The 9,505-nt window shown below is 41.8% G+C and overlaps 1 protein-coding gene across 2 annotated transcripts in view; it reads right to left on the bottom strand.

Annotated features, from left to right (window-relative positions):
• Positions 1 to 261: 261 nt before the first annotated feature.
• mbtps1 (membrane-bound transcription factor peptidase, site 1) overlaps positions 262 to 9,505 on the bottom strand; it is a 188,768-nt gene continuing 179,524 nt past the window's right edge. For both annotated transcript variants that reach the window (XM_085991177.1, XM_085991178.1), the window contains exons 20-23: positions 8,900 to 9,031; positions 7,755 to 7,881; positions 2,975 to 3,105; positions 262 to 1,081 (exon numbers count right to left, since the gene is read on the bottom strand). In XM_085991177.1, coding sequence (XP_085847303.1) covers positions 888 to 1,081; positions 2,975 to 3,105; positions 7,755 to 7,881; positions 8,900 to 9,031 — 584 coding nt within the window. In that variant the 3' untranslated portion in view covers positions 262 to 887. The remainder of the gene's footprint in view (positions 1,082 to 2,974; positions 3,106 to 7,754; positions 7,882 to 8,899; positions 9,032 to 9,505) is intronic.

Below are 9,505 nucleotides of genomic sequence, written 5' to 3'. Positions count from 1 at the left end.
ATCAACCAGATTAAATTACAGCTCGCCATCAGAAAATGCATCAAAACAAGATTACCCATCTGTCCTGGTTGGGCAGTCAAAGGCTGGCGAGTGACCAAACCGCCAGGATAACCTGCTCAACGCACTTTGCGAAAGGATTTTTTAAACTCCCAACTATCACGCCGGCACAAACCCTTGTGTGTTAAGGTGCGACATACTTGGTCCAATTCCCTTTGTGCCATCAGAATGGACAAGAATCTAATCAACTTTCCAGACAGTGTGTACTTGCAGAGCTGTAAATTTATTCCACCGACAATGGTGAAAATAGGTTGCAAACTGCCATCTTAAATATTTACATTGAGTTATGGTAGTTTCCATTTTATAAAAATAAGTCAATTCAAGCACAGAGCCCCTTGGTACAGTTTCCTCTCGATCCATTATTCTTGCCAGGTGCCAACTGTGCACATTATCCAAATCAGTAATTCATTCTTTACTCAAGCATGGCAAGGTCGTGGATTCACGTTACAAAATACATTTCCCACCAATAAATGTCCTTGTAACAAAACGAGTGTTCTACATGATGACAAAATAAAACCAAGAACTGAAGAAAGAGGTCCCAATGTCTGTACTGGCTGATTTGTTTAGAACAATTCTGTTCCCAGGGAAATATAAATATAAAGCAACCAAACACAATGTCTTTGGTAGTTATGGTTGCCGTAAAAAGGTCTCCTCAACTCAGCTAAAAATCACATTGTCTTTAAATGTAGCCGTGTCAAAAATGTCAGCAAACCAATCAAGTGTCTTGAGTGGGTATTTTTACAACACACTATGCTCATTTGGAGCAGCCAACAGCACAATTCTCTGTCCTCAGTGGATGTGTCTTGATTAGCCGTTGCCCACTGTCTCAATCACACAGAGGGTGTCTTTGGCGGGTGCACCTGCTGAAGCAGTAGAGGACGTTTGACCCGTGGCTTCCGTCTCTTTGGCTTGCTCTTAGACTTTATTTGTACCACAAAGAACGCCAGGACCACCATAGCACCGAGGAAAGCAAAGACCGGAATAGTCTGTCCCACATCTTGGTTATATCGGCCAGGCATTATACCTGAAAAACAAACAAATCACAACTAAATGCAACAGTACTCAACCTCCTTCATCATTGAGCTAAAATAGAGGAACCACAAATAAATTTGGTTTGGCGCTTAGTGAGTTAATGAACAGAAGTAGCCCAATAAAGCAAGGAGTCATAGTCTGTAAGTGAACTTATATATGCAAGACCCAAGAAATGGATGAGCTCTAGCAGCTCCACTTCAGGAAGCAGTCCCTGCTCCTGCAGCTTCAAAATGGAGGATTGAGGCATTAAGTGTGTAGATACCATCTTCTGAATTTATTATGTGGAGCTGCAGTAGAATACACACTGCTGATGCTGAAGAGCCATCTTAAAATAATGCATCTTCTCTTCCCCCACAAAAAATCCTCCCAAAATTGAAAACACCATTACATTAGAAGTGAAAGTTAGACGACAGCCAATCATACCATTGCAAATGTTCAATAAACTGGTATGAGTAGTATCCAGGATGGCAGCTCACTTGGAATAAGATAACAGCATAACAGATCCAAAGCCCCTCCCTCACAGTTCATTAACGAACTGTGAAATGCATCTCAATAGCTTTGGATGCGTCCTGAGATAAAAGGTTGTGCAATAAAAGTGGAGCTAGCTTTAACAATTCCTACACTTTGGACTATGAAAATGAATACCGTGATCGGTTCTGATTCAGCACCCGGTGGGCTGCATGGTCTGCATTGGCCAATAAAGCTCTATCCAGAATTATCTGGAACTATGAAGGGCCGATCCTGTGCTAGCTCTGAGATTTGACCTCAATTTACTGGCAACACTTCATCCACCTTGTACATTTGGCAACTACTAGTTGGCTATCCACGCAGCACGGAGAGTGGAATTTGAACAAGTTAATTGTCTAGAAGTGGGTTTATGTGAAGGTAATGTTATAATTTTTAAAAACTGGCATTAGAGAAAATGGGGAGAACTTTATACTGGTAGTTTCCTTCATTTACTGCTGTAGGATTCTCCTATCTTGATATGAAAATACAGATCTTCAAAGTCTATGGCCACAAGCCAGTCTTCCTGGCACAAGCTACTTTAGTGCAACGTTAAACATTATTTTGAAAAATAAGACATTAAACTGAACAGTGTACTTAACCTATTAGTTGTATAAATTCAGCTGTCTGGTTTTGCTGTGCTGCAGGTCATTGAAGAACAATAGAACCCATTTCTCTAAAGGACTGTCTGCTATTCTTACAATTTGCATCTTGAATTGCCTTCCAATTATCCTGGTGACATCAAACACTTGCAGCAGACTAAGTATGTAGTTTGAGAGATTTACACCACCCTAAAACAAATCATTCTCGCTGTAACTAGTTCACGCTGAAAATTCCCTTTGTTGAAGTAACCTGAAGACAAATGGAGCATCAAAGCTAGAGAATGCTTACTTTGATTTGAAGATTTTCAACAGTATTTTACTTACACAGCTTCGCTCATCTTCTTCCAACCCCACAACTACTTAATAATACCACTCAGAAATCAAAGAAGTCATCAGAAAAAAAGTCTCCCATTATGATCTTTAACAGCGATACAAAGACATTATCAATCACATGAAAGGTCACCCAGTGTTTCACATCACACAATGTGCTCAGCAACGATTCTGAATCTAGCTCAGAAATGCTAAAAATAAAGAGAGTTATTTGTGCACACCTTCCCATTGTTGTTTCACTTGTGAAATGAGTCATTGGAAGCACTCTGACAGTCTGGGCTGGGAGGAGTCACCAGTATAATCACCCTGTTTTCTGCTCACTTTCCAATTTGCAGCAGTGGTTTGGCAGGAAAACTGATTGCACAATGCGCTACAATTGATTTCTGCAGCTTACGTTTACCCAGAGTACAAGTGATTTCTATAAAAGGTCCGGTGACTCCAGTACTCACCTCCAGGAATGTCCCAGGCCCCACTTTCACCTGGTGATAAAGGTCGCACTTGGGGACGGTTTTGTTTAAAATTCGGCAGAACCACTTTGTCTAGGTCAATGGACAACAACTTCTGGTGTTTCCAAAGGTTACTGAGGAGGAAGAACAAGAAAAGTTGTTTACTTGTAGCACAGACTTGTACTTACTCCAGAAGCTCATTTACTTTATAATACTTTGCTATTTTAAGCAATATTCACAATTTGCAACTTGAATTAACTTCAAGTTAAAACTCGTGTTGGAAATCAGCCTTTGTGGGCTGGATGAAAGGGGCACAAATAATTTAGAACAGAAAGCTGCTGCTTAGTGGAAGTCAAAGATTTAAATCCCTGGACACAAAAGACTTCCTGAAAAGAACATAATCTGGGTTTTTTGAGAAGACGGGGTGGGGGTTGCGCAAAACCAACTGTCAGGAAATTCTTTTGTAAAGCTGGAAAATAACAAATGAAGCATCTGACTGAAATTTCTATGTTAACGACTAGCCCTAATAAAAATGTCCTTGTGTTTAGCTTTCAACGTCAAATTCTCTTTAGACATTTCTGTATTGAAGTCCAGCATTAATTTTGTACTCTCATTGTCAGTTTGAAAAAAAATATATGCAAAGGTGAACCAACCACATTTTCAATCGTCACAAGCCCGTTACACAGGTCTTCCTCGGGATGGAACATGGTATTTCAATAGCATCCCATGGAACATACCACTGATGCAGATACTGCCCCCTAAGTATTCTAGAGCAAGCAATTTGCTATCATTACAACCTGCTTAATAGTGACAGTAACAAACACCCATTTTTTTAAATTGCTGGTGGGTCACAAGGTTGTGATCTTAAATACGTGAATTGAATTCAGCAATGAAAGAGATAAGCATCTAAACCTAAGCTGCATTGGATCACACGCATTGTATAAAGTTAGTGGGGACTTGTAAGCTACTGCATTTATATCTGTATTGCATATATTTTGAAAGAAAGGTACATTCCTGGTATTGTGGATATGGCTTGTAGTCCCATAGACCTAATGTGATCCAGGACTCAATCTGGTATATCCCAGGTGGCGGTCAGGATTACTATTTACCCTTTATAGTATAAGGACTGGGACCATGAAAACTTTAGGGTACGTGGGAAAACAGACAACAAGCAATCTTTAGGATAGATTAACATGTTTATTTTTATTCCAAACATGGCATTGTACTTTTTTATTTTTTTTAAACAGAAAAGTAATGGTATCACCATTCTTCTAGTTAGCTTTGCATTTTTAAAACAGATTCTGGTTGCTGATGTATGTTAGTAAACAACATACTAAGCTGTCTGCAGACAGTCCCATCTCCAGTGGAGGAGAGGGGGTAGGTAATTTAGCTTAGTGGTTTATATCATGTCCTTGAAATACTAATGTATGCAATGTTGCCAGCAGGGAGGGAAGACAAAACATATCTTTGATTACTGTAACCAACAGAGGTGAATGTTGGAGAAGTTGAGCCTGGAAGTGAAGGCGGCATGCAAGAGCATTTCAGCAGCAGTGGGAGAGAGGTAGAGACAGAGGCTAGAGATGTTAGAGAAGTCTTGGTAATCTTGCCCCATCATGCAGATATTGTATCTATTTAATTATTGTATTTCCATTATCTTTATTTGAAGTCGGATCATGGTCCTCTCATAATGGAATATTTTAACTGCAGTAATTTGAAGTGTCTATGTTGCTTCAAATACAGTCATAACCACATAGCACCTTGCACAGTATGGACCTTCTAGGTCAGACACTAGTTTATATTTTTTGACAATTCCTTCTAAAATAGTTTTTTAAGAAGAAATATCAATTCTCTGTGCCTAGCAGGCCTTCTCTTTCAGAGCAAGGCGAATCGCTGACAATTGCAAACTAGTTATGTGCAGCCACTCGTCAAACCCCACCTTGGATGCAAGTCTTGATCAACCAATCTTCAGTACAATAAAAAGGCACACAATAAACTTCACAACAATGCAACTTTATTGAGTATTCATACCCCAGTATGAAAAAAGCAAACTTGCCATTCTGACTTTATACAAAGGTATCATTACTCAGCGTCAATTTTCTTAAGGAAACTGCTGAGCAATGCAGACGTTGAACAACACCTGAAAATCCTATAAAAAGCTTGCAAAAAAACACTGCTTACAAAAGGACGAGTGATTGTACAGAATCGCTTTCAAAACTTTTCAATGTTTTTGCCCTCCTGCAGATTAACCAGCTGTTTAAAACTCCAGTGGAATTTTACCAGGAGAGGCAAAACAGATGGTCACTTACTGCCCACTCAATTAGGTAATGGGCCCCAACTTCCCTGTACCAGTGGTACGTATGTTGGTTTTACTTCCACAGGCCAGGGTGGTGTCTTTTAGAGGGCATATTAAAACCTGTATTAGTTACTTCTCCCTCCCCCAAATCCAAAGTTGTCTTCCATATTTTGGGAACTATCCCGATGAGTTCCACTGATAAGTGCAAGCATAACTGCTATTAGTATAAATGGATCAGGGGGATTTCATTTGTCAGGCCTGTGGTGGTCACGCAAACATAATAATTAGATTAGTGCTTTTGGGTGATGTCACCAAGGGATACCATATAAATGATGCGAAGGAAATATTGTTGTCAAAGGCATGGATGAGAGTTTGGGCTGAGGCAGGGACAGAGGCGGACAAAGTTAGGAGTTGGAAATAAACTGTATTTGTGATGGAGAGAATATGGAGTTGGAAATTCAGCTCCCTGTCAAATAGGACGCCAAGGTTATGAAATATCTGGTTCAACCAGAATCAATGGTCTGGGAGAGGGATGGAATCAGCAGTGAGGGTAAGGCGTGTGTGATGTAGGTTGAAGATGATGGCTTTAATCATCCCAATATTTAATTAGAAGAAATTGTGGCTCATCCATGACAGGATATCGGACAAGCAGTCTGACAGCAATAGCAGTGAAGGAGTCAAGAAAGATGGTGGAGAGGTAGCGCTGGGTGCCATCAGCACACATGTGGGAGTTGACACCAAAGGGCAGCATACAGATGAGGAAGAAAGGGAGCCAAGGATAGATCCTTGGGGGAATCCTGAGGCAACAGTATGGGGAACCATTGGTGGAGATGCTCTGGATACAATTGGGTAGGTAAGAGTGGAAACAAGCAAAGGCAATACTACTGAGCTGGACAACGGAGGAAAGGCGTCGGAGGAGGATGGTGCGGCCCACCATGTCAAAGGCTGCAGAGAGGTTGAGGAAGGATAATGCACAGAGTCACAAAGGATGTCATTTGCAACTTTGGTTAAGGCCGTGACGGTGATGCGGACGGAAACCCGATTGGAAACACCCAGATTTAGCTCTCTGCCTATACCATCAATGCCAACTCTGTCACTACTCTATCTTGACATTAAGATGAGTCAATTTCTTCCAGTGGTGGGTAAAACCAAAACTAACCTCTGGCTTGTACCAGCATCTACATCCCTCTGCCTCAGACACCATCAGCCCCAGTTGCTACCTCAGGCATAGCCTGCTAGTTTGGAAGCCTTGGCGACCTGCTTGATTCCAAGCTTAGCTTCTTTCATCATATCTGATTTGGTACCAACACTTCTTTCTGTCACTTCCGAAGTACTGTCTGCTTCCACCCTTACCCCTCCGATACTCCTACCATCACCATCTTAATGCTGTAATTCTCCAATATTGTCCTAGCTGGCTACACCGCCACCTCACCAGGACATCACAGCACGTGTACTCTCCAGCACAAAGTCACACACTCCCATTTCCAATTCCCCGCTAAACTCCGCTTCCGTCTCTTGCCACAGAAGACCGTCACCCTAATCTCTCCATGGGCTCACCACACCTTACCAGATTTCTCAACTTCACATTCTCTGGCACGCCTCATTCCCGACTTCCACTGTTCCACCATCAACACCTGTTCTTTTTGCTATCACACCGGAAGGATCCCTGAAAAGCCCTCGCTTGCCAACTCTCTCCCTACTTACCAAACTCTTTGCAAAACCCTTCTTTGGAACTTTGCCCACCTGTTCCCCAACTTTTATTCCCCCTTCTCTTCTGTTTTGTGTCTACATTTTTCTCCTCTCTACCCTGTGAATGGCTGAGACGTTCTCCTCTCTACCCTGTGAATGGCTGAGACGCTCTCCTCTCTACCCTGTGAATGGCTGAGACGCTCTCCTCTCTACCCTGTGAATGGCTGAGACGCTCTCCTCTCTACCCTGTGAATGGCTAAGACGCTCTCCTCTCTACCCTGTGAATGGCTGAGACGCTCTCCTCTCTACCCTGTGAATGGCTGAGACGTTCTCCTCTCTACCCTGTGAATGGCTGAGACGTTCTCCTCTCTACCCTGTGAATGGCTGAGACGTTCTCCTCTCTACCCTGTGAATGGCTGAGACGCTCTCCTCTCTACCCTGTGAATGGCTGAGACGCTCTCCTCTCTACCCTGTGAATGGCTGAGACGTTCTCCTCTCTACCCTGTGAATGGCTGAGACGCTCTCCTCTCTACCCTGTGAACGGCTGAGACGCTCTCCTCTCTACCCTGTGAATGGCTGAGACGTTCTCCTCTCTACCCTGTGAATGGCTGAGACGCTCTCCTCTAAATAAGAACCGTAGAACTGAAGGTTACGGTTGAGTGAAATTTAAATACCTGCTTCACTTTGGACTTTTTTTTTTAATATAAAGTAGCTAGTGTTTTGTTGAGCCACCTCATTATCATTTGTACAAAGACAGATTGATATGAACCAAGATGTAGATATCTGCTGTCACACACTAACCTTGGTGCCGTCTCATTTAGAGGTTGCGGTTTGGCCCAGGATAAGTGAGGACATGCTGGCAGAGGACGCGGCTTGGGATCTGCAAGGTGCGGTTCAAGAACCTTGGAAAATCGATACAAGTGGTTGCCTAAGAATTTGGATAAAACAAAATCAGAATCAAATGATGTTCTGAAGGCTATATCCTGGATTTTAGAATAAAACTTTAAATATTTTGGGGTGTTCGTAAATTCATCTCGATAAAATAATTTAAATAACATACAAGTTATACAAAAGTAAATAGTACCAACTCACATTCGTGTATACAAATGAAAGTAACTAATTTTACTTGAGAAAAGAAACAGTTCAGTGTTCCAGCTTTTCAAAGAGCCCAACGTGCAATTTATGTCTAAACCAGCAGGGGGAGATGGAGCATGTTTGCATGAAGTTGTGTGTTGGAATAAATTGTCTGTTGAACTCTTTGTACAATTCATAATTGATAAATTAAAATACAATGACAGACAGTGGTATAAATTCTGTCATCAGGAGTTCGTCACCAATTAAAATGTATCACCAATTAAAGTTCAGTCATCAAAAATTAACAAGTTTTGCATTTATGCAAGAACATAAATAGGAGCAGGAGCAGAGTTAGGCCATACGGCCCCTCAAGCCTGCTCTGCCATTCAATAAGATTATGGCAGATCTTCGGTCTCAACTCCACTATCTGGCCCGATCCCCATATCCCTGGATTCCCTTAGATTTCAAAAATCTATCCAGCGCAGCCTTGAATATACTCAACGAGTGTAGAGCCAACAAATAATGGAAAATAAGTGTGACACCGATGAGATACTGCAATTTCTGACATCATGTATGTACTGCACATCAGGAAATTCCACATTTAGAAAATATTTCAAGACAAGTTAATAAATGTTTTTGGGAATACTGCAGTCCTGATCTAAAGCTTCTCATTTTCATAAAATTTCAGTTTTACATTTAATAGCATCAATAATTGAAAATGACCATTTTGCAAAATGGACAAATCCCAGAGTAAAGCCTATAATCAGATAAAGGATGAATCACGTTTGCAGATGGAACACTGAAGGGACTTTACGACAGAACATCTCCATAGTCCAGTTTTATTTGAGTCACTACTTTACAAACAGCCTTACCTTCCATCCTTTCTGGTAGGGGGTGGTCCGTCCCAGAAGGAGGTTGCTGCCTATTTTCAGAGTGGCTTAGGCTTGGGGGCATCACCCCATATGAGGTGTACTGAAGGAGAGCATCAAGCAACCAGAAGCAGTCTGGGGACAAAGGACAAATGTGTAGTCAATGTTACAAACCCCAAAAAGTCCAAAATCTAGCAATCAATCATTCAGGTGACAAAGTGCAAAAAAGCCACCAAGAAAATAAAATGCTATTAAGGGCCCAATAAACGGACCCTCTTGTACCAGAGCTTTCCACTGGTCACTAACCCATACAAAGAGTAACATTGTATTATCTTAACAGAGTATTCAAAGTTGGCAGCAATCCATACTATGCAAAAAAGGGATTAAAAGCTCTTGGAGATGGACGAACAAACCTATGGCCCAAGCAGGGCCACTATTTTCAACTGGCTGAGCAGCAGACTGTTGTTGTACTTTCCATCCACCCGCAACCTAACACCTGTTCTCTAGACGTCTAATGGGACATACAGATGTGATGAGCTCAGTAACGCACCCGGCACTCCAGTTGAGGTGGGGCTTAGCTTGTGGAACAGATTCACTGACTGCACAGAG

Source organism: Somniosus microcephalus, chromosome 6, assembly GCF_052327205.1.
Source record: "Somniosus microcephalus isolate GS21.2 chromosome 6, FLI_Smic_1.0, whole genome shotgun sequence".
Lineage (NCBI taxonomy): Eukaryota > Metazoa > Chordata > Chondrichthyes > Squaliformes > Somniosidae > Somniosus > Somniosus microcephalus.
Note: the sequence above shows the minus strand (reverse complement) of the source record. Positions and strands in the feature narration are given on the sequence as shown.